Raw genomic sequence first — 27,534 nt, forward strand, 5'->3', positions numbered from 1 at the left:
TCCGTCAACAGATGAGGAAAGGGACCGTCTTTGAACTTCACCAAAAATAGGCCTATAACAACAAGCAAAAATGGTGTGAAAATCGCGAAAAAGAGCCCACACGGCAGAAGAAAGAATCCAAATTATCTCCAAAATGAAACAAAAACAAATATGATTATTGGTATGGTATTAGAGATCATAGTCAGGACAATAGGATTTGTTGCAACAAAAATAGAAATATGCGCATGCGTTGATGGTATGCATGATTGAAAGTACCAAAATGTATGAAAAAGTAAAATTCATCAAAAACGCGCTAAAAATATGACTAATACAAGGTTTGCGGAACAGTAGCTGTGTGAGTGAATTGCTATACCGAGTCTTATGCTAGAATTAGACATACCTTTTGAAAATCAAATTTCTTATTCAATCCAGAGCCTCTCTATGGTGTGCTACTTTAATTACAAAAACAAGACCTTTTGAAATTAAGGGTTCATTAAGAAAGAAATGTTTATGGTTTCACCATTGGGACCTCCCTTTTTTATAATCAGTAGATACCCAATCAAACCAGGTACCATTGGTTAAATTTTGTCATCGATTAATCTTTCTATCTCTTATTATGTAAAGAACAATGGGTGATAAAGCCTACTCAAAATTGGAGATATTCAACACGATTTCTTTTCTTTAATAAAAATTGTATATGTCTAAAAAGAGTCCAGCATCATGCCTATGTTATCGGTCTATAAAGCTGCAAAAACCATGCCAGATTCTATACTTTTATTCTCGAGATATTTGGAATTATGTAACAATACCTCAATTTGGCGCGAGATTTTCTTGACTACTTTTCACCATAAATCAGGCAGTGCCCATACGCTATTGTGTTTATGCTAATGTCATTACGTAATTAAGCATTCAGCATCGCTAATACATATTCGTTTTGAAAGACAAAAGTACAAATTTGAATTTAGCGTAAGTAACAGCCATCCAAGTCATGCATGAGCGGAGATACACCATAGTTGAGGGAACTTATTGACCAGCCCTCGTATTTGGCTAAATTAAATCAAAGAGATATATTATGTAAATACCGCCCTCAATTTGCACCATACCAGTTTATAGAATAAAAAATACCACAAAAAGGCAGAAAAAGATAAATAAGTTTGAAAAGAAAACGCAAATATAGAGCTGGAAATATATATGTACATATTAAAAGTATAGACCTCTGGAAAAGGCAACCGTTACTAATAGTTTCACGGCATTTGTTTCTACGCTCACCTGTAATGGGTTTGAACACTTTTAATTCCAAAGTTAAAAATAATACTTGTTATAATGTACATATTAGGGTGAAAGTTGTTGGTATTGTCCAGGTCTAAAATTGAACATTACATATAAATTGAACATTACATAATGTTTTGATAGAAAATTTAATAAATGATCACATGACATCAAACAACCGTGAAACCAATGCTGATCACATTTGGTTATGAAATACTAATTTGGTTCTTGCCAAAAGAAACATAGAAGAAACTTGCCAAAAGAAACATAGAAAAAATCTTCCACAGTTTGCAATGTGTTAACCCAGTGTGATCGTTATTTACAAATAATTGCTAATGAATATGGCATTGTTGTGAATAAAATGCAGCATAAATACATCAATATGTCTTACTGCATCATTTAATACAAAGATATTGAATGCTGTTATGTGATATATAAGCTAACTAACACGGTTTAATAATTCAAAATGAAATACATATACATACCAAGTAGGGCATAAAACATTAAAAACCAATAGCTGATTAACGGCATGAAAACAATTACACGATGTGACAAATAAACTCATTAGAAGCTGGATCATGCTTAATTATAACCATACAATGAGCACACGCAAAAGCTAAAATGTGTTTTAACGCTCACGGAATTCAACACAAATCAACGGTGTGAAACGACTGGGAAAGATAATTGGGGCTTTCATATGCAGTGCCATAAAATCTTATTATCTTATATCGCAATTTTATGTTGCTGACTTACGGTTGTTGTAATATAACTAGGGGCTATATTGGATAACGACATTTGATTTGATCTTATTGCACATTGTCATGCCAATAAAATGAGAAATAACGTCGATACAAAGTTATAGCTGCTTTATATAAATGTCCTTGCTGATGAAGTACAAGTACCGCATTTATACGTAGATTGTTTTCTAGTTTTAGAATATTTTCAATGATATGTGCTTCGTCACAAGATGTAATAATAGCTATACTTGAAACAAAATAACATCAATAATATACAGACGGCAAAAGAATTAAGGTATCAGTTATTTTCACATCTGAATATCCTATCCTAAAACCAGCAGCCAACACCTGTACCCTTTAGTTCTAATCTAAGACCTCATTTGTTGATATCGGTTAAGAATTAAAGAAATGGCGAACTACAACTTTTGAATTTGCATCTTCCTTGAGATATTGGATCATCGTGTCTTTATTTCTTGACCCATGTCACCGAATGAGGTTATAACTCCGCACTAAGCGATGCAGCTATTGGCTAATTATGACATATCTGTCATTGTTTATAGGGGTGACAATAAGTGGTACCTTAATTCTCTTGTGGTCTGTATTAGAAATGTTATAAATTGCAAGCGGCAGCTGTAGCCATTATTTGTAAATGCATCTTTCATGAGCTTACATAGTTATATAATACCAACGTTTCTAAATCCTCACCTCTAGCGGTACTTTTTAAACCATCCCACTGCGAGTACGCTAGTAGATTTGTTTCCTCAGGACTGAATATAACTGTCAACAAGACATGAAAATAGTAAACTTACATAACCATCTTTGCCGATATCAGGAATGATGATTTGAAATAAGAACTGATATGCACAGTGGATAGATCAGTGGATATCAAAATACAAAAACATTTTTGTAAAAATAGAAATACATCCATGTGCAGGTAATTCAATTCCAAAACCATGTTAAAAAACCAACCGTGCCGTGACTCAAATCATACCTGTTTAAAACCACAAAGATTCTTGCAGATATGAAATATAATATACCCATATTTCTGTTCCTTTATCGATTAATAAATTCACCGCTAATGTTGGGTTTGTTTTCTTTATACATTCAAGACCATGTCTCTAACCGTGTCGATTTTTTATCTGCTATTTGTTTCTAAATTGTATATGTAAAGATTGTGAGGAGAGTACTAGAATGTTATTAGCTTACAGTAATACAATGATATCACTGTGCTCAGTAAGAAAATGAATAAGTGATACATTAGCAGATGAGCAGATGAGGTATTAGTGCTATGCTACAGATACAACAAACATGTGGGCTTTAAAGGAAAGTTTATTTTAAAGAAGCGGAAAACCAGACAAACATTGAAATTAATTTTTTGTTGCTAGCAAAATATATTATATTGTTTAACAAATTCCCATCAAAGAAAATAACGATAGCAATAATGTTTTACCACTGTCCGGGTTTCCTTGCTAAATCATGTACAATGACAAGTTACACACCCACACCCCCATACATCCCTAAACACCCACCTTACACCATAATCACATTTCAGTCATGTGAGATAAGAGTATCCCATCTCATGGAAAGAAATTTTTCTGCTGAGTTGTTACATGTTTTACCCTTTTTTATTTCTTTTTCTTTTAATTAGTAGTAAATATCCTGGCAACAATTTATCCTTGAATTTGAAAACAACAACACCATCCCTTATTAGCAATATATCAGTACTAACTTAGTAGCAAACAACAGCGCGTAGAAGAGGAGGTTTAATTATAAAGCCATTAAGCTTACTCCCTGTCATGGCGACAAAGACAGATAGGCAGGCAAATACGCGTTCATTACATACATGGTTAAGTACCAAATTATGCTTACCAATTCATGATTTTAATTTTCTAGAAAGCGTTTATGAGAAATTAAGAGGTGGAGCAACTAGGCCTGACATTGGTAAGGCTACATGTAGACCATGCTAAGGTTCTAAGATGAAATATCGATTTAGAAACATTGATTGTGTTTTCTGCATAATCTTGCATGCCCTGAACATGAATCATTACGTCACAGACTAAAGTGTGTGTAGTGATGTTTCAATTTACTTCGAAATGTTGATTAAATGTTGAAGGTTATTTATTTTGCGATGTAATATTTTGCTCTTTGTCATTGAAAGGGTGCTTTTAAAACAAATTACGGTTTAAAAAGTGAACATTGATAATTTTGTTGTTATGTTCTATATACATGTAAAAGTATTCAGATGCCAAAACTTTCAGATATATACGTTGATAAAGTATTCTTTTAATAAGCATGTCATGTACATGGGGAAAGGCAAATTCAAGTCCAAAATAAAGTCAAAATTGATAATTTAGAATGAACCGCGAGTAAAAGTGTATGTTCAGAACGCATCTTGATATCGCAGCATTTGGCGACTATTTCTACTAGTAACGAAATATTGTACATAACGTAGTACGTAGATGCAGATGCAACATACAACATCAGTCACTACACATAATTTTGTAACCTACAATTTTACGATAGACATTCAATCCTATATTACATACACGGAATCGACAAACGGTACCATAGCTTAATGGTCATAACATTACCATGAAGGTACTTTGACATACATTATTTCAGAGGTAGGTAATACGCATTACACATACCTCACTCATCACTCACTCTATATTTTTGTGAAGAGGAAACGTCAATAATATCCAGACGTTTTTATCTGAAATTGCTACTAGTTTCGTCATATTGAAATCAAGGTATATCTTGTAATGTACATGCAATACTATAATTCACTATGTAGTGATTCTTAAGCACAGGATGATAGGAAAAGAACAGTAAGGATTATGCGAATGATATTAGAGTTGGGTGAGCTTAGCATGGCATTATTGCATTCATCCAACCACCACGAGAACAAGGAGGCATATATTGATCGTGCTCTTATTCGGAGGTTATTACGATGCCCAAGAACTAATAACCTCCTATTGTCCTAATTGATTCCAACCCTTTTACACAGTTAGCCTTAAGGGAAAGAGATATAATCAAGTTTATCTTCAGCCATACCAGAGGCTTTTTAATAGTCACTTTTAATGGGTATTGTACCAAAGAATAAAATATAATGCATTTGCCTGTCCTTTTACTCTTCAATGGTAAATGAGCCGATTCTATATGGATTCAAACGTATACATAAGGCTTTTAAATAATATTCGTGATAAATTGTATTCTTCAAAATGCAAAATATTTATAAGTAGTCATTTTTTGAGAAGATGAAGTATTTTAATCCCTAACTTATGCGGTCCAGCGAATAGCTCTGACCAAGAAATTGTTTTTCAAATAAAAAAAATAAACAAGTTTGGCGATTGTTAGTCGATTAAATTGCATGGTTAAACAGTCTTTGGCATTTTTAAATCAGTCAATAGAATTATATACAATCAGTAGATGGAATTTAGAGATTGTTGAACCCAGGACCTCTCTATTGCTAGACTATAACTAGTATTGTTAAGTCCGAAGCTGCTGGGATATGTACATGTTTAAATACTTTCCCGAAAAATATGTCTAACAACGCATCAGTTATGAGAAGATTCTTAATCCAGTAATAGCCATATTATGTGTGCATTAGAAGCCCATCTGAAGGTTCATTTACGTAATTAATACGGCATATGTATTACCAAACATTTGCAATTCACATTAGATAAACCTTGCCATATTCATTACTCCTTTCAAGAAGGTTGAGAATAATTAAATTCAAAGCTGTTTTGCTAAATATTCTGTTGTGAATTCGGCATTAACGGTTCATAAACATTTAAAGGATTTCTAGACCTTACGCCCAATATAGGAAGCTCTTTTTTTAAACGAAATTAATCCGTACACATGCTTTTCATATTTGTTTTATTCTAGACACACAGCATTTATTTTAAGTTTTTTTTTTCACTTTAACATTAGAAGCAAATAAATTTATAGCAAAGAGCAACTGAATCAGGTAAAACAATTTTTATACTTAGAATATAATTCATAGTATGACTCATGAGAAATGTTTCTGAAACGCTACAAAGTACGATCATGCTACATGACTAAAGTTTTGAGAGAATATTTTTAAATCGTACTTCAAAATACAAAGCTACCAGGCAAGTTATATGCCCATGTTATTGAGCTAGCCCGCAATTTAAAGTACCAAAATCTGATCATACTGGTAGCTTGTTTAACTTCGCATCAATGGAATGCGATGTTATAAAGATATAATGGTTATTTAGTGAATATTCTACACTTGGTATTGCACCAACCACTGATTATGCATGTGAAGCACGCTTTGCCATGATCTCGACTTACCAACTAAAACCAAAAATGACAGCAATGGCATCTCCTGATTTCCATACTAGAACAGACAAGCCAATCTTGTGCATTAAAACAATTCGTTTTTAGGGGACACGTCACATCCACTAAGGCATTTGCCTGATTGGCTCCAATAAGTGACAGTGAATTCATTTAAAGTTTATTGACATCTGAGAAGGACATTCTACACGTAGCCTCCCAAAGGGTTTATTACAGAATGGTAAAAATGTATCTAATGGAATTGAAAAGAAATTAGCTCTTATAAAACCCTACTGTGCATTGCAAAGAGTACTCCATGTACTGACTTAATACAATAAACCTGGATTTATACTCCTGATGGTAGCAATACGCGATTGGTTGTTGCACAATGTAATATATTGTTTTTGCCAAATCAAGAAAGAATAGTCCACCTTATTGGTCATTTAAAGCGCTTGTCTTTCGCGACTGGAGTATAATTCAGTTCATTACTCCCTTCTTTCAAAGTGTACCTCAGCTTCTTTCCCAAGTACCTTCGATTATTGAAGGCTGCAATTAATAGCTATATAGTTTTCTTCTATAGTGAATATGAGTTGCGAGTGGTAATTTGTATCATTATGTATTGTATATACGATATTATTTTGATTCATCGCATATAACCAGAATAATTGAACATTTTATAATATGTTTAAAGTCAATATTTGAAATATAATTTAGATGATAACGATACATGTAATGGTGATAGCTAACAAAAAATGTAAATGTTAAATAATTATGATTATGTGTTATTTCAAATCTTAACAAAATTAACAAAAATACTCTGGACGTTAAGTCTTTCAAAACTTGGAAGTGAGAAAAACAGTACATTGTCTTGTAAAGAATGCCAATGAATAAAGAAAGAATTAAAAAGCAAACACTAATAAACTCTAAAAACCACATTAAAATAATGCAGAATTCATTAAGTATACCTGATCTTCCCGTATCCACAGTGCATTGATTCAGTTTGTTTTGATAATTAATCTAATTAACAACAATTAATACGTAATGAATAAAAGTTACTTATTCGTGAATCTCTAGACTGGTTTTGATTGTAATTAATATAATTTTGATTGATATTTGACATTACGCAAGTGGAATCCTTTACAAAGTGCAGAGTATCATCCTTTTGAATTTCAAAGAAATTTGAATCTTCTTCTCATAAATTTGTTTAAAGTTGACATAATTCATAACATGAATAATGTATAAAGATCACACCTATTAAAACCAAAACCGAAATATATCCCTTGAAACTGGAATAAAACTTTGCCGCTCTAACTATCATTTGTAACGCATCCGGAAATTGGAAAGGCCTCCAGAGTGCTTCTGTTGTTTATATAATGTAGTAACCACATTTGATGTAGCGAATTTAGATCAGTGTGTCGCTGTTATTTTGTCTCCTCAGTTGAGTAACAAGGGCTGCTTAACATTTGCTTTTTAGTATTATCGTTACTATATTTTCATGCCATCAATGTTATTTTCAAGGAAAACGGTTGTTTTTATGGATAGGCGAAATTTCAATACCAAATATGTTTATACTCAATTCAGTGCACTTTTATATTGTACTGATCAAATTTGGTTATGAAATCGGTTCTTGCCAAATGAAACATAGAAGAAAACTTAATGTGCTCAAGTTCTCCCACAGTTTGCGTTTACCCACTGTGAGCGGTATTTACGAATAATTGCTAATGAATATGGCAATGTTGTGAATAAAATGCAGCATAGATACATCAATATGTCTTATTGCATCATTTAATACAAAGATAATGCTGTTATGTGTTGTAAGCTAAAGAAAAGGGTTTAATAATTGAGAATGCATAAATATGCATGCAAGTAGGGCATAAAACATTAAAAACCAATAGCAAATTAATGACATGAAAACAATTTCACGATGTGACAAATAAACTCATTAGAAGTTGGATCATGCTTAATTATAACCATACAAATTCAACACAAATCAACGGTGTGAAACGACTGGGAAAGATAATTGGGACTTTCATATGCAGTGCCATAAAATCTTATTATCTTATATCGCAATTTTATGTTGCTGACTTACGGTTGTTGTAATATAACTAGGGGCTATATTGGATAACGACATTTGATTTGATCTTACTGCACATTGTCATGCCAATATAAAGAGAAATAACGTCGATACAAAGTTATAGCTGCTTTATATAGGTGTCCTTCCTCATGAAGTACAAGCACCGCATTTATACATAGATTATTTTCTAGTTTTAGAATATTTTCAATGACATGTACTTCGTTGCAAGATGTAATAATAGCTATTACTTGAAACAAAATAACATCAATAATATACATACCGCAAAATAATTAAGGTACCAGTTATTTTCACTTCTGAATATCCTAAACAAAGACATCTATGTAAATTTTAAAACCAGCAGCCAACACCTGTATCCTTTAGTGTTAATCTAAGACCTCATTTGTTGAAATCGGTTATGAATTAATGAAATGGTGATCTAAGACCCAAGGAAGGAAGAAACGAAATCAAAAGTTGCATTTTAATGTTCTAATCAATGCAACGCACTGCACCAATTCTTTTGTTCGAGAACGTTTGATGTACAAATCAATAGAGCATGCAATGGAGCAAACTGCAAATTTTGAATTTGCATCTTCCGTGTGATCTTGGATCATTTCGTCTTTATTTTTTAACCGATGTCACAGAATGAGGTTATAACTCCGAGCTAAGCCATGCAGCTATTGGCTAAATATGACATATCTGTCATTGTTTAAAGGGGGTGAAAATAACTGGTACCTTAATTCATTTGCGATCTGTATTAGAAATATTAAAAATTGCAAGCGGCAGCTTACATAGTTGTATAATACCGACGTTTCTAAATCCTCACCTCTAGCGGTACTTTATAAACCACCCCTCTGCGGTTACGCTAGTAGATTTGTTTCCTCAGGAACTGAATATATCTTGTAAACAACGCATGAAAATAGCAGACTTACATGACCATCTTTGCCGATATCAAGAATGACGATTTGAAATAAGAACTGATATGCACAGTATATAGATCAGTGGATATCAAAATACAACAACATTTTTGTATAAAAAAAATACATCCATGTGCTGGTAATTCAATTCCAAAGCCATGTTAAAAAACCAACCGTGCCGTGACTCAAATCATACTTGTTTAAAACCACAAAGATTCTAGCAGATATGAAATACAATACACCCATATTTCTGTACCTTTATCGATTAATAAATTCACCGCTAATGTTGGGTTTGTTTTCTTTATACATTCAAGACCATGTCTGTAGCTGTGTCGATTTTTTTATCTGCTATTTGTTTCTAAATTGTGTATGTAAAGATTGTAAGGAGAGTGCTAGAATGTTATTAGCTTACAGTAATACAATGATATCAATGTGCTCAGTAAGAAATGAATAAGTGATACATTAGCAGATGAGCAGATGAGGTGTAAGTGCCATGCTACAGATACAACAGACATGTGGGCTTTAAAGGAAAGTTTATTTTAAAGAAGCGGAAAAAACAGAAAAAATATTGAAGTTAAATGTTTTGTCGTTAGCAAAATATTTAATCTTGTTTAACAATTACCTATCAAAGACAACAACGATAGCAATATCGTTTTACCACTGTCCGGGTTTCCTTGCTAAATCATGTACAATGACAAGTTACACACACACATACATCCCCAAACACCCACCTCACACCACAACCACATATTCCCACTCCAACACATACACAAGCAAGCAAATGAGAATTTTTTTTAAAAATGAATTCTCTAAATTAAGTAAGATTCAAAATAATGGGTAAGATAGTTTACAAATTGTATTTCTCCTAATGTTTGAAACACATCACTTCCTTATTCGAAAATTTTAATTACATGTATGTGAGACGAGAGTACCCATTTCAAGGAAAGAAAATTTTCTGCTGAGTTATTACATGTTTTACCCTTTTTTTATTTCCTTTTCTTTTAATAAGTAGTAAATATTCTGGCAACAATTTATCCTTGAATTTGAAAACAACAACATCATCCTTTATTAGCAATCAGTACCAAAAACAGTAGCAAACAACAACGCGTAGAAGAGGAGGAGGTTTAATTATAAAGCCATTAAGCTTACTCCCAGTCATGGCGACTAAGACAGATAGGTAAGTAAATACGCGTTCATTACATACATGGTTAGGTACCAAATTATGCTTACTAATTCATGATTTTAATTTTCTAAAAAGCGTTTATGAGAAATTAAGAGGTGAAGTAACTAGAATTTACATTGGTAAAGCTATATGTAGACCAAAAACCAATCATGTCATGCTAAGGTTCCTAGATGAAATAGGCCTATCGATTTAGAAACATTGATTTGGTTTTCTGCATAATCTTGCATGCCCTGAACAAGAAAATATTATGTCACAGACAAACAAGTGTTTAGTGATGTTTCAATTTACTTCGAAATGTTGATTAAATGTTGAAGGGTTTTTTTTTACATTATATTATTAATTTGCTCTTTGTCAGTAAAAGGTTGCTTTTAAAGCATATGTGAAAAATAAGCATGTCATTTTGATGGAGAAAGGCAAATAAAAGTCCAAAATTAAGAACCCATCTTGAAATCGCAAGATTTGGCGACTACTTTCTATAACAAAATATTGCACATAGATACTACATACAACATCAGTCACTGCACATAATTTTCTAACCTACAATTTTACGATAGACATTCAATCCTATATTACATACACGGAATCGACAAACAGTACCATAGCTTAATGGTCATAACATTACCATGATATGAAGGTACTTTGACATACATTATTTCGGAGGTAGGCAATAAGCATTACACATAGCTCACTCATCACTCACTCTATATTAATGTGAAGAGGAAACGTCAATAATATCAAGACAGTTTTTATCTGAAATTGCTACTAGTTTCGTCATATTGAAATCAAGATATATCTTGTAATGTACATGCAATACTATAATTCACTATACAGTGATTCTTAAGCACATAATGATAGGAAAAGAACAGTAAGGATTATGCGAATGATATTAGAGTTGGGTGAGCTTAGCATGGCATTATTGCATCCGAGTCCATCCAACCACCACGTGAACAAGGAGGCATATATTGATCGTGCTCTTATTCGGAGGTTATTACGATGCCCAAGAACTCATAACCTCCTATTTTCCTAATTGATTCCAACCCTTTTACACAGTTAGCCTGAAGGGAAAGAGATATAATCAAGTTTATCTTCAGCCATACCAGAGGCTCTTTAATAGCCACTTTTAATGGGTATTGTACCAAAGAATAAAATATAATGCATTTGCCTGTCCTTTTACTCTTCAATGGTAAATGAGCCGATTCTATATGGATTCAAACGTATACATAAAGCTTTTAAATAATATTCGTGATAAATTGTATTCTTCAAAATGCAAAATATTTATAAATAGTCATTTTTGAGAAGATGAAGTACTTAATCCCTAACTTATGCGGTCCAGCGAATAGCTCTGACCAAGAAATTGTTTTTCAAAATATAAGTCGACATGTTTTGATTGAATTAAATTGAATTTAATTCTTGAAAATGAAGAAGATTAAAATTTTACAGCACAATACAAAAGTTCAGTGATTGTTATTCGATTAAATACCATGCTTTAACAGTTTTGTCCTCGGTATTTTAAATCGAATATAATTATAAACAATCAGTAGATGGAATTTAGAGATTGTTAAACCCAGGACCTTTCTATTGCTAGACTAACTAGTATTGTTAAGTCCGAGGCTGCTGGGATATGTACATGTTTAAATACTTTTTCGAAAAAATATGTCTAACAACGCACCAGTTATGAGACGATTCTTATTAAATCCAGCAATAGCCATATTATGTGTGCATTAGAAGCCCATCTGAAGGTTCACTAATACGTAATTAATACGGCATAGGTATTACCAAACATTTGCAATTTACATTAGAAAAACCTTGCCATATTCATTACTCCTTTCAAGAAGGTTGAGAATAATTAAATGCAAAGCTGTTTTGCTAAATTTTGTTGTGAATTCGGCACTAACGTTTTATACTGGATTAGTTAAACAAAACAAAACAAACATTGAAGTGCTGAGTAGATTTTACGAGGTCTTTCTAAACCAAATTAATCCGAATACCTGCTTTCTTCCATTCTAGACACACAGATTTTATTTTAAGTTCATTTTTTCATTTTAACATTAGAAGCAAAATAAACTTATAGTAAAGTGAAACTGAATCAGATAAAACAATCTCTATACTCTACACTAGAATATAATTCATAGTATGACTCATGATAATTGTTTCTGAAACTCTACAAAGTACGATGCTACATGACTAAAGTTTTGAGAGAATGTTTTAAAATCGTACTGCAAAATACAAAGCTATCAGGCTAATTATATGTCCATTTTATTGAGCTAGACCGCAATTTAAAGTACCAAAATCTGATCATACTGGTGGCTTGTTTATGAGAGAACTAAACTACACATACATGGAATACGATGGTTATATAGTGAATATACTACACTCGGTATTGCACCAACCACTGATTATGCATGTGAAGCACGCTTTGCCATGATCTCGACTTACCAACCAAAACCAAAAATGACAGCAATGGCATCTCCTGATTTCCATACCAGAACACACAAGCCAATCTTATGCATTAAAACAATTCGTTTTTAGGGGACACGTCACATCCACTAAGGCATTTGCCTGATTGGCTCCAATAAGTGACAGTGAATTCATTTAAAGTTTATTGACATCTGAGAAGGACATTCTACACGTAGCCTCCCAAAGGGTTTATTACAGAATGGTAAAAATGTATCTAATGGAATTGAAAAGAAATTGGCTCTTATAAAACCCTACTGTGCATTGCAAAAGAGTACTCCATGTACTGACTTAATACAATAAACCTGGAGTTATACTCCGGATGGTAGCAATACGCGATTGGTTGTTGCCCAATGTAATATATTGTTTTTGCCAAATCAAGAAAGAATAGTCCACCTTATTGGTCATTTAAAGCGCTTGTCTTTCGTGACTGGAGTATAATTCAGTTCATTACTCCCTTCTTTCAAAGTGTACCTCAGCTTCTTTCCCAAGTACCTTCGAATATTGAAGGCTGCAATTAATAGCTATTTAGTTTTCTTTCGTCTATAGTGAAAATGAGTTGCGAGGCTACGACATTTCGTAATTATTATTATTATGCATTGTACACGATATTATTTTTATTCATCGCATATAACCAGAACAACTTAAAACAAAAATCTTTAAAGTAAATATCTGAAATGTAATTAAGGTGATAACAATACATGTAATGGTGATAGCTAACAAAGAATTTAAATGTTGAATGATTATGATTATTTGTCATTTCAAATCTTAACAAAATTAACAAAAATACTCTGGACGTTAAGTCTTTCAAAACTTGGAAGTGAGAAAAACAGTACATTGTCTGGTAAAGAATGCCAATGAATAAAGAAAGAATTCAAAAACAAACACTAATAAACGGTAAAAACCACATTAAAATAATGCAGAATTCATTAAGTAAACCTGATCTTCCCGTATCCACAGTGCATTGATTCAGTTTGTTTTGATAATTAATCTAATTAATAGCAATTAATCCGTAATGAATAAAAGTTACTTATTCGTGAATCTTGTGACTGGTTTTGATTGTAATTAATGTTTTAATTGATATTTGACATTACGTAAGTGTAATCCTTTACAAAGTGCAGGGTATCATCCTTTTGAAATTTCAAATAAATTTGAATCTTCTTGTCATAAATTTGTTTAAAGTTGACATAATTCATAATTTATGAATAATGTATAAAGATCACACCTATTAAAACCAAAACCGAAATATATCCCTTGAAACTGGAATCAAACTTTGCCGCTCTAACTATCATTTGTAACGCATCCGGAAATTGGAAAAGCCTCCAGAGTGCTTCTGTTGTTTATATAATGTAGTAACCACATTTGATGTAGCGAATTTAGATCAGTGTGTCGCTGTTATTTTGTCTCCTCAGTTGGTAACAAGCGCTGCTTAACATTTGCTTTAAGTATTATCGTTACTATATTTTCATGTCGTCAATGTTATTTTCAAGGAAAACGGTTGTTTTTATGGATAGGCGAAATTTTCAATACCAAATAATTATGTTTATATAGAAAGATTTAAACTCTTGATCTCAATACAAAATATTTACCTCCGTAATTTTCAGCTGTTGCTACTACAGCCTTCGTCAGCGGAATGACCCGATCGTGCACTCTTGAAGTGTGACGTAATGACCGGGTCATAGACCTTTGGTAACTTGTAGCGCCCTCCGTCTTTGTTCAGAGATGGTTGGTTGGCCCTGATGTGGATGGCCTCCTTGACTCCTCTCTCAAACCAGCGAGGTTCCCTATCCAAGATTTGGACTTTGTCCAGGTCGACGTGATGGCCCGGTGACTCTATGTGGATATGTTTGGAAACCTCAGACGAAGTTGTGCTAGGACGCAAACCTGACATCCCACTGAGACCTATTGTTAGTAGTGTTGGTACCATAACGTATAACTGTGCTAGACATTTGGCGGACATCTTATCTCCGTTGGTTGGTAAGACAAAACACCACATTACCAACTCGCAACATTTCGCTGACTGCATCAAAAATGAACGCGTTGAGGATGATGAAGAGCTTCGTTCGTATGATGTAACAGCACTGTTTACATCTGTACCTGTGGACAAAGCGCTCCCTATTATACAGTCTAGACTGGAAAGAGATAACACCTTGCAAGAAAGAACTCAGTTGTCTGCGGCCCATGTGGTAAAACTCCTTGACGTTTGTCTTCGTTGTACGTACTTTGTTTACAATGGCATATATTACCAGCAAATCCATGGAGCGGCGATGGGTTCGCCTGTCTCGCCGATTGTGTGTAACCTTTACATGGAACATTTAGAACAAATAGCCATTACCACAGCACCTCACCCCCCGGAGTGGTGGTATCGTTACGTCGACGACACACACACAAAGCTCAAGAAAGAACACGCGCAGGAATTTACGGATCATCTCAACTCGCTGGACCCCGACATCAAGTTCACCACCGAAGGAGAGGAAGATAAATCCCTCGCGTTTCTGGATACTTCGACCGTGATCCAAGCTGACGGCAGCTTAGAGATCAAGATATACCGTAAGCCAACGCACACGGATCAATATTTGCATTTTTCTTCCAACCACCCGTTAGAACACAAGTTTGGTGTAATACAGACTCTATTCCATCGTGCAGAGACAGTGATCACCAACCCTCAAGTGGTTGTTGAGGAAAAGGAGCATATTACACAAGCTCTCTCCAAGTGTGGCTACCCGCCATGGGTCTTTGACAAAATCAATAAGCCCAAGAGCGCAAAATCAAACGCTAATAAGGACAGTAGTACTACAAACAAAGGACAGATCGTGTTACCGTATATCAAAGGGATTTCGGAGGCTCTTCGAAGGAATTTCCAAAATTCGGTATACGGGTAACATTTAAACCTACACAGACACTGCGCCAATTTTTAGTGGCGCCAAAAGAAAAAAAAAAAAAAAAGGACGTAACTGGTCCAGTGTACTTGATTCCATGCCAGGGGCAGACTACAAGAGGCACCTGCAAAGAATCGTACATTGGAGAGACTGAACGTTCTCTCAAGACCAGATTTCTCGAACATAGACGTCCTAGCACAACTTCGTCTGAGGTTTCCAAACATATCCAGATAGAGTCACCGGGCCATCACGTCGACCTGGACAAAGTCCAAATCTTGGATAGGGAACCTCGCTGGTTTGAGAGAGGAGTCAAGGAGGCCATCCACATCAGGGCCAACCAACCATCTCTGAACAAAGACGGAGGGCGCTACAAGTTACCAAAGGTCTATGACCCGGTCATTACGTCACACTTCAAGAGTGCACGATCGGGTCATTCCGCTGACGAAGGCTGTAGTAGCAACAGCTGAAAATTACGGAGGTAAATATTTTGTATTGAGATCAAGAGTTTAAATCTTTCTATATATGGATTACCAATACAGATGAACTTTCATGCTAATTATGTTTATACTCAATTCAGTGCACTTTTATATTGTCCAAATCACATTTGGTTTATACTAAATTGGTTCTTGTCAAATGAAACATAGAAGAATAACTTGAAGTGCTCAAGTTCCAGTGTTGTAGTCGAGTCCTCATCATCCGAGTCCGAGTCCGAGTCCGAGTCCTTGGTGTCCGAGTCCAAGTCCGAGTCCGAGTCCCTGCCAATTTCTGAAGTCCGAGTCCGAGTCCGAGTCCGAGTCCTCAATGTTCGAGTCCGAGTCCGAGTCCGAGTCCTTATGTATCAAATTCAAGCCCGGGGTTTTCACCTCAACGTAGGCCCATACTTAACCAGAATTTTAGGTCTATATTATTTTCTTGTAAATACATAATTTGCTCATCCCACCTAGCATGCCTAGTATTGTTTGGGGGCTGTGCAATAATTATGCGGAGCCCGGGGAGGGGTGAAATTGCAAAAATGCTTATCCCCTCTCAGTCTGCCTAAAATCGCTTGTCCCCCCTCCCGGCTTGCCAAAAATCTTTGCACCCCCCCCCCCTTTGCACATGCCATATTTTAGGATTCCAATTTACAAATCTTAATGGTTTAGATTATGTTACGAGTGCAGCGAGCAGGGAAATTTGCATATGTAAGCGTTTCCGTACTGTTTTCTATAAGCCTTTTAGAGCGTTTTATTTGAAAGGAGCCCCGTATGTGCCAAAAATTCTCGGTTTGCCAAAAATGGCTTCCACCCTCCCTTTCGATCGGCCAAAAAATTCTTACCCCCAATTTTACCTTCCCCCAATGCACATAATATTTGCTCAGCCCTTTAATGTGTAGCATACCTTGGAAACAGAATAATCACAGACTCACAGTAACTTATTAGGCTTGTGTTTTTAAGAGAGCAAAAGATGCATTATGACAATAAAAATATGACGGCAGTACCAAACGTCAGGTGCTAAACGAAGGGGTGTTGGATCTGGCTGTAGGCCTATGCAGTATTATTCCGGGGTGGGGGTGGTCACTCACATGTAAAGGTGGTACGGGTATAGTATGTGCAGCGGTCAAGGGTCCCTAATGTTCAGGCTCTCCGGCAGTTCCTTAAGACCCACATTTGCATCATGTTCCAGTTCAATGTTGAAATTTCAGTTCATCAAGCCCCTATTTTGCCCACAAATCAGTTCTTAGTTCCCAAAGTTCGGCGCCACACACCCTACCAAAATTTAACTTGAGTGCCCCATCCCAGGGTATTATTATTCATGTAGGCTACAATCTAGACTTGCGTCTAACAAAGCAGTCATGTCAAAACAAATTATTATGATTAAATACCATTTATAAAGATATAACTGAAAGCAATCTTGCTTTTTTTTTTTTTGTCTACTTTTATTTACAAACTGAATCTAATTGCATGCAAAATTACTTAAAGTAATCATGTGATGTGATCATTGATCAAGCAAGGAAGTTTACAATGAAAGACCTAAAAAGACCCTATTTTGCCGGACTCGAGGAGGACTCGGAGCCGAGTCCCCGAGTCCTTGGGGTCCGAGTCCGAGTCCGAGTCCGAGTCCTTAGCTCCCGAGTCCAAGTCCGAGTCCGAGTCCTTGAAAAAAGGACTCGAGTCCGGACTCGAGTCCGAGTCCGAGTCCCGAGTCCTCCAACACTGTCAAGTTCTTCCACAGTTTGCGTTTACCCACTATGAGCGGTATTTACGAATAATTGCTAATGAATATGGCAATATTGTGAATAAAATGCAGCATAGATACATCAATGCATCATTTAATAAAAAGATAATGCTGTTATGTAATATATTAGCTAAAAACACGATTTAATAATTCAGAATGAAATAAATATACATAAATATACATGCAAGTAGGGCATAAGACATTAAAAACCAATAGCAGATTAATGACATGAAAACAATTTCACGATGTGACAAATAAACTCATTAGAAGCTGGATCATGCTTAATTATTACCATACAATGAGCACACGCAAAAGCTAAAATGTGTTTTAACGCTCACGGAATTCAACACAAATCAACGGTGTGAAACGACTGGGAAAGATAATTGGGGATTTCATATGCAGTGCCATAAAATCTTATTATCTTATATCGCAATTTTATGTTGCTGACTTAAAGTTGTTGTGATATAACTAGGGGCTATATCGAATAACGACATTTGATTTGATCTTATTGCACATTGTCATGCCAATAAAATGAGAAATAACGTCGATACAAAGGTATAGCTGCTTTATATAAATGTCCTTGCTCATGAAGTACAAGTACCGCGTTTTTACATAGATTATTTTCTAGGTTTAGAATATTTTCAATGACATGTACTTCGTCGCATAATAATAGCTATTACTTAAAGCAAAATAACATCAATAATATACAGACCGCAGAAGAATTAAGGTACCAGTTATTTTCACCCCTGGATATCCTAAACAAAGACATATCTTTGTTAAAATTAGAAACGAAATCAAAATTGCATCTTAATGTTCTAACGGCACCAATTCTTTTGCTCGAGAACGCTTGATGTACAAATCAATTGAGTATACAATAGAGCAAACTACAACTTTTGAATTTCCATCTTTCTTGGGATTTTGGGTCCTCGTATCTTTATTTCTTGACCGATGTTACCGAATGAGGTCTTAAATGCGAGCTAAAAGATGCAGCTATTGGCTACTTATGACATATCTGTCATTGTGTATAGGGGATGAAAATAACTGGTACCTTAATTATCTTTGTATTAGAAATGTCATAAATTGCAAGCGGCAGCTGTGGCCATTATTTGTAAATGCATCTTTCATGAGCTTACATAGTTATATAATACCAACGTTTCTAAATCCTCACCTCTAGCGGTACTTTCTAAACCATCCCTCTGCGGGTACGTTATCATAAGTAGATTTTTCCTCAGAACTAAATATAACTGTCAACAAGACATGAAAATAGCAGACTTACACGACCATCTTTGCCGATATCAAGAATGATGATTTGAAATAAGAACTGATATGCACAGTAAATAGATAAATAGATATCAAAATACAAAAACATTTTTGTAAAAATAGAAATACATCCATGTGCAGGTAATTCAATTCCAAAGTCATATTATAAAACAGACCGTGCCGTGACTCAAATCATACTTGTTTAAAACCACAAATATTCGAGCAGATATGAAATACAATACACCCATATTTCTGTACCTTTATCGATTAATAAATTCACCGCTAATGTTGGGTTTTTTTTTTTATACATTCAAGACCATGTCTCTAGCTGTGTCGATTTTTTTTATCTGCTATTTGTTTCTAAATTGTGTATGTAAAGATTGTAAGGAGAGTGTGTTATTAGCTTACAGTAATGCAATGATATCAATGTGCTCAGTAAGAAATGAATAAGTGATACATTAGCAGATGAGCAGATGAGGTGTATGTGCCATGCTACAGCTACAACAAACATGTGGGCTTTAAAGGAAATTTTTTGTCGTTGCAAAATATGTTATCTTGTTCAACAAATACCCATCAAAGACAATATTGATAGCAATTTTGTTTTACAACTGTACGGGTTTCCTTCCCCCACCCACCCCATCCATTACTAAACACCCCTCTGCATTCCCACATACCCCATATTCCAACTCCAACACATACACAAGGAAACAAATGAGAAAGAAAAGGGAATTCTCTAAGTAAGAGTCAAAATATATCAACAAGGGGTTGTTATTAAGTAAGATTTACATATTGTATCTATCCGAATGTCTGAGACACATTACGTGTCCTTATTAAAAATTTTTAATTATGTGAGATAAGAATACCCATCTCATGGAAAGAATTTTTCTGCTGAATTTTTACATGTTTTACCGGTTGCTTTATTTATTTTTCTTTTAATTATTAGTAAATATCCTGGCAACAATTTATCCTTGACTTTGAAGACAACAACATCATCACTTATTAGCAATATATCAGTAGCAAAGAACAGCGCGTAGAAGAGGAGGAGGAGTTTAATTATAAAGCCATTAAGCTTACTCCCAGTCATGGCGACTAAGACAGATAGGTAGGCAAATACGCGTCCATTACATGCATGGTTAAGTAGCAAATTATGCTTACCAATTCATGATTTTAATTTTCTAGAAAGCATTTATGAGAAATTAAGAGGTAGAATAACTACACTTTACATTGGTAAAGCTACATGTAGACCAAAAACCAATCGTGTCATGCTAAGGTTCCAAGGTGAAATATCGATTTAGGAACATTGATTTTGTTTTCTGCATAATCTTGCATGCCCTGAACAAGAAAATATTATATCACAGAGAAAAAAGTGTCTAGTGATGTTTCAATTTACTTCGAAATGTTGATTAAATGTTGAAGGTTATTTTAATATTTTGCGTTGTAATGATTTTATGAGAAATTAAGAGGTGGAACAACTAGAATTTACATTGGTAAAGCTACATGTAGACCAAAAACCAATCATGTCATGCTAAGGTTCTAAGATGAAATATCGATTTAGGAACATTGATTTTGTTTTCTGCATAATCTTGCATGCTCTGAACAAGAAAATATTATGTCACAGAGAAAAAAGTGTCTAGTAATGTTTCAATTTACTTCGAAATGTTGATTAAATGTTGAAGGTTATTTATTTTGCGTTGTAATATTTTGCTCTTTGTCATTGTAAGTTAGTCGTAAAACAAAATGTAACAAATTCTTGATTACGACTTAAAAAGTGAACTCAAATTTTATATAAACATTGATAATTGTCGCTATGTTCTACAAGTATTCAGATGCCGAAACTTACAGATATATTAAGTATTCTTTTAATAAGTATGTCACTTAGATGGAGAAAGGCAAATAAAAGTGCAAAAGAAAGTCAAATTGACAATTAGAATGGATTAAAAGTAAAAAGAACTCATCTTGAAATCGCAGCATTTTGCGACTACTTTCTAATAGTAATAAAATATTGTACATTATACCGTAGAACGCAAAGGCAGTTACTATACAGCTACATACAATCAGTCACTACACATAATTTTCTAACCTACAATTTTACGATAGACATTCAATCCTATATTACATACACGGAATCAACAAACGGCATCATAGTTTAATGGTCATAGCATTACCATGAAGGTACTTTGACATACATTATTTCGGAGGTAGGCAATAAGCATTAACTCACTCATCTCATTCTATATAAATGTGAAGAGGAAACATCAATAATATCGAGACGTTTTTATCTGAAATTGTTACTAGTTTCGTCATATTGAAATCAAGATATATCTTGTAATGTACATGCAATACTATAATTCACTATACAGTGATTCTTATGCACACGATGATAGGAAAAGAACAGCAAGGATTATGCGAATGAAATTAGAGTTGGGTGAGCTTAGCATGGCATTATTGCATCCATCCAACCACCACGAGAACAAGGAGGCATATATTGATAGTGCTCTTATTCGGAGGTTATTACGATGCCCAAGAACTCATAACCTCCTATTTTCCTAATTGATTCCAACCCTTTTACACAGTTAGCCTTAAGGAAAAGAGATATAATCAAGTTTATCTTCAGCCATATACCAGAGGCTCTTTAATAGCCACTTTTAATGGGTATTGTACCTAAGAATAAAATATAATGCATTGCCTGCCCTTTTATTCTTCAATGGTAAATGAGCCGATTCTATATGGATTCAGACGTATACAAGGCTCTTTAATAATATTTGTGATAAATTGTATTCTTCAAAAGACAGAATATTTATAAATTTGTCATTTTTTGAGAAGATGAAGTATTTTAATCCCTAACTTATGCGGTCCAGCGAATAGCTCTGACCAAGAAATTGTTTTTCAAATAAGTCGACATGTTTTGATTGAATTAAATTGAATTTAATTCTTAAAAATGAAGAAGATTAAAATTTTACAGCACAATAAATAAGTTTAGCGATTGTTATTCGATTAAATACCATGCTTAAACAGTTTTGTCTTCGGTATTTTAAATCGAATATAATTATTTGCAATCAATAGATGGAATTTAGAGATTGTTAAACCCATGACCTTTCTATTGCTAGACTAACTAGTATTGTTAAGTCCGAGGCTGCTGGGATATGTACATGTTTAAATACTTTTTCGAAAAAATATGTCTAACAACGCACCAGTTATGAGACGATTCTTATTAAATCCAGCAATAGCCATATTATGTGTGCATTAGAAGCCCATCTGAAGGTTTACTAATACGTAATTAATACGGCATAGGTATTACCAAACATTTGCAATTTACATTAGAAAAACCTTGCCATATTCATTACTCCTTTCAAGAAGGTTGAGAATAATTAAATTCAAAGCTGTTTTGCTAAATATTCTGTTGTGAATTCGGCATTAACGGTTCAAAAACATTTAAAGGATGACTAGACTTTACGCCCAATATAGGAAGCTCTTTTTTAAACGAAATTAATCCGTACACATGCTTTTCATATTTGTTTTATTCTAGACACACAGCATTTATTTTAAGTTCATTTTTTCATTTTGATATTAGAAGGAAAATAAATTTATAGCAAAATGCAACTTAATCAGATAAAAACAATTTTTATACTTAGAATACAATTCATAGTATGACGCATGAGAATTGTTTCTGAAACTCAAAGTATGTTGATACATGACTTAAGTTTTGAGAGAATGTTTTAAAATCATACATGCAAAATACGAAGCTACCAGACTAATTATACGCCAATTTTATTAAGCTAGCCCGCAATTTAAAGTACCAAAATCTGATCATACTGGTCGCTTGTTTATGGGAGAACTAAACTACGCATAAATGGAATACGATGTTATAAAGATAGAATGGTTATTTAGTGAATATACTACACTCGGTATTACACCAACCACTGATTATGCATGTGAAGCACGCTCTGCCATGATCTCAACTTACCAACCAAAACCAAAAATACCAGCAATGGCATCTCCTGATTTCCATACCAGAACACACACGCCAATCTTGTGCATTAAAACAATTCGTTTTTAGGGACACGTCACATCCACTAAGGCATTTGCCTGATTGGCTCCAATAAGTGACAGTGAATTCATTTAAAGTTTATTGACATCTGAGAAGGACATTCTACACGTAGCCTCCCAAAGGGTTTATTACAGAATGGTAAAAATGTATCTAATGGAATTGAAAAGAAATTGGCTCTTATAAAACCCTACTGTGCATTGCAAAAGAGTACTCCATGTACTGACTTAATACAATAAACCTGGATTTATACTCCGGATGGTAGCAATAAGCGATTGGTTGTTACCCAATGTAATATATTGTTTTTGCCAAATCTAGAAAGAATAGTCCACCATATTGGTCATTTAAAGCGCTTGTCTTTCGTGACTGGAGTATAATTCAGTTCATTACTCCCTTCTTTCAAAGTGTACCTCAGCTTCTTTCCCAAGTACCTTCGATTATTGAAGGCTGCAATTAATAGCTATATAGTTTTCTTCTATAGTGAATATGAGTTGCGAGTCGTAATTTGTATCATTATGTATTGTATATACGATATTATTTTGATTCATCGCATATAACCAGATTAACTGAACATTTTATAATATGTTTAAAGTCAATATTTGAAATATAATTTAGATGATAACGATACATGTAATGGTAATAACGTACAAAGAATGTAAATGTTAAATGATTATGATTATTTGCTATTTCAAATTCTAACAAAATTAACAAAAATACTCTGGACGTTAAGTCTTTCAAAACTTTCAAAATTGGGAGTCAGAAAAACAGAACCTTGACTGGTAATGCCAACGAATAAAGAAAAAGTTGAAAAAAACCAAACCACTAATAAAGTGTAAAAACACATTATAATATTCGAAGGACAATTGCTGAATACATTGCCGCATGTTACCAAAAAGTAAGATAAGAAACAAACAAACAACAAATAACAACAAACAAAACAACAACAACAGCAACAAAGAACAAAACAAAGAAATAAATATTGATCATCTTGGATATCGAACCATTCATACCTTGATAATTAAAGTAAACTATCGTTGGAATAAAGAAAACAAACAAACGAGCACTTGATTTTGTACAAAACATATAAATTCAAATATAATATTAACTCTCTTCACGCGGGTGTCGACTGCAGACGACAAGTTTCAAATTTTTTTAAAAATTCAAAAAATTTCAGATATGTAAATTTTTATGACCATATTTGGAATCAGCATGAAAAATGCATTAAAATGAGTACAAACAAGCCTAGTATTGGTTCAGTAGTTCTTAAGATAGCTCTTGATATTTTGAGAAAATATTTCAAAACTTGAACTTTTTCCGTTGAAGCGCATGGATAGCACGCAGAGCATTAATATGCTGACATGAGAGCCATTGACACCAGCATGCGGAGAGTTAGTAAGAATAGTAAATCCAATAGCGTAGATAGGATTACGTCCATACGTCTATGTCAAATATAAGCACATTACGATAAGAAGGTTGTTGTGTGAGTCCTCCATTAACACTTATTACAAGTGCTTGGCTTTTAATAATATTTGTCAGGCCACAAAACAGACACTGTTAGAATAACAAATGTCTTAATTAAACGCCATGATTAGTGTATTGAAACCAATGAGTTACTTGTTCGCCAAGGTAAAGATTGATTTATATATCTATATTAAATGTATGTAAATTCTAATGCACTGCTGAAAATCCAAGTAATTTTAATTACTGGGATTTTCAGCCATGCATGTTGAAATTATATTGTATTTACCTATTGTTTTGCATTTGTTACATGCAATGTTAGTAGAGGTGGTGGTGTGGGGTGTGTGGGGGGGGTGTGGGGGTGCGTGTGTGAGCGAAAGGTATTTGTGGATTTACAACGAGTGTTTCCTTTTTACATATTTTGAAATTACTCCGCAATGGTAAACCAGGATGTGGAAAACATGTTAGTAGGGATGTATGGGTGGGGGTGTGTGTGGGGGTGTGTGGGGGTGTGTGTGTGGGGGGTGGTGGGGTTTGTGTGTGTGGAGGTGTGTGTGAAGTAAGTCGTGTGGCGGTGGTTGTGGATTTATGACGAGTTTTTCCTTTTTACATAATTTGAAATTACTCCACAATGGTAAACCAGGACGTGGAAAAACTACATTGTGTGCTTGTATATTTTAGATGCAGATTTAATTGAATTATCTTCATAGCTCTCGGTGTGGGGGTGTGTTGGGTGGGATGTAAAGGTGTGGATTGGATATGTGCTCGCGAGTGTGCGACAGTTCTTCCTCTATCTCGTTTAAGGAATTTGATATTGCTTCAGAATGGTAAACTAGGATATGGAAAAACCACACTGTGTGATTTTGCATAGGTCATTTAAGATGCACACATCGATCAGATTAATGATATTATTTACACTCACTGGGATGGGGTAGGGGTGTCGGGTTGGATGTAGGGGTGTGTGCATGGGCGCCTTTTGTTACCCTTGTCTTGTTGTAATTTATTTAATGAAAAATTCGTGTTTGTATTTTATGACTTGCGTGGGAGTGAAAGTAAGTTTTCCCCTTTTGTTTTTCTATAATTAATATTTAAAACCCTGTAATCTGTACTTTCTTCTTAACTCAATCTATATAATGTTATGATACATAAGAATCGATCTCTACTTGCATAATATTTGCTCAACCACGCTACTGTACTATGAATAAGCAAAACACAAATTTTGATTAACAAATTGATTTTCAACAAACATACACTAAGCTACTTGTATTATAATACAAGAAATAACGCACATGTCCTACGGACACTCAATCACAGTTCCTTATGATTAACATTAATATTCATCAGTAGCTGGAAATATATAAAAAACACCTTAATGTTATTTAAATCAAGCAATATATTGGCTTACCTTGTCCAATGCTCTTCGTTAGCACCAATGAATAGCATAGAATTGTGTAAATAACATTTACGATGATTGAGATAAGGCTGTCTGTTCTAGCCATAGTGAGACGCATATTGTGAAGTCTAACTGATACACTGAGAGGACACACTAAGGCTCTATCGCTCTTTCTTCCTATCTCTCTCTCTAACTCACTCAGGGAGTTTAACACCTTGCCATTTAGCCTTACGCTGCATAATACATGGTTTATTCTCCCGTTGAACAACCTGCTCACAGCCAGCCAGCCGACATGAACATGTGGATTCTCATATCACATCATGGCATCGTGAACTCAACCAAAATATCTCACCAGCCGGGTAGTAAGCACTAACTAGCTATATAGGTAGTCCGAAAATAGTGAAGTCGCATTATTCCGCTTATCTTGTCACTACAGCATCACCACAGTAAAGGCTATCAACTGTGATGTGAGGAAAAAACCGGAACATGGATGCGTCCTGCTCTAAACATAAACAGCGAAACACCACACGAATGCTTAACGTAACTGTCACTATACGTGTGCGTATTGATGATAGAATCCTCCAATATACTGGGCGATTTTTTTCTTCTTTTCAGTCAGGCACTACACTAGCGGGACAATAATTGAACGTCTATCAGACTGTCGTAATCATATATCCCTGTGTAGTGTACTTTTCATTTACTTTTCATATATCATTAGAAGGAATGAAAAATATATAAAAGGTCATTGGTGATTTTGAGACATAAAGATAATATAAAGATTAATAAAAAGAGAGCTGTCACTGAAGTAGCGTTTGGCAGAGGTCTGCTAAGATAATACACAGCTATTGATTTAACAAAAAAGGTTGCTTGAGGTCTTGTGGCTGATAGTATTATTACATTTTAATCTTATTGAGGGCACTGATTATTATATATACATTTCAATATAATAATATCGTTAGTTTTATTAGATTAAGAAATAGTACAAACTAGGTCCGACACAATGATTTCTTCGGTAGGGCTCTATATGACGATAGTGATATATGTAACCTTACAATATCCACAAAATTATTTATTGTAATCTGATATGTTTTCTATTCAGCTTATTTCAAACTCCGTGGTTCATTTCCATGAAAGGAATAGCGAGTAAAGAAACTGGAGACGATATTCTTGATGTTGATCATATATTGATATACGATGTTGATGATAATGTATTTTTCCGTTTTTGTATGCTCATGCAAGGCAATACGTACTCGACCTTTAAGTTGACCAAAAGTATTATTCGTAAAATGACTTTAACCTTTGCCCAACTGTCAACTGAGTCATTTTAGTAACACAGCTAGGGTGGTATAATCCCCTGTGTTTGTCTATATTATACA

At 34.4% G+C, this 27,534-nt stretch overlaps 1 protein-coding gene across 1 annotated transcript in view; it reads right to left on the minus strand.

The window, feature by feature from the left end:
• The window catches only part of LOC140135948 (scavenger receptor cysteine-rich domain-containing group B protein-like), a 145,672-nt gene extending 118,888 nt beyond the window's left edge, over window positions 1-26,784 (minus strand). Inside the window, exon 1 of the mRNA XM_072157646.1 lies at window positions 26,171-26,784. Within this exon, the coding sequence (XP_072013747.1) occupies window positions 26,171-26,276 (106 nt within the window). The 5' untranslated portion in view covers window positions 26,277-26,784. The remainder of the gene's footprint in view (window positions 1-26,170) is intronic.
• Window positions 26,785-27,534: the final 750 nt, after the last annotated feature.

Source organism: Amphiura filiformis, chromosome 16, assembly GCF_039555335.1.
Source record: "Amphiura filiformis chromosome 16, Afil_fr2py, whole genome shotgun sequence".
In the NCBI taxonomy this organism is placed as follows: Eukaryota; Metazoa; Echinodermata; class Ophiuroidea; order Amphilepidida; family Amphiuridae; genus Amphiura; species Amphiura filiformis.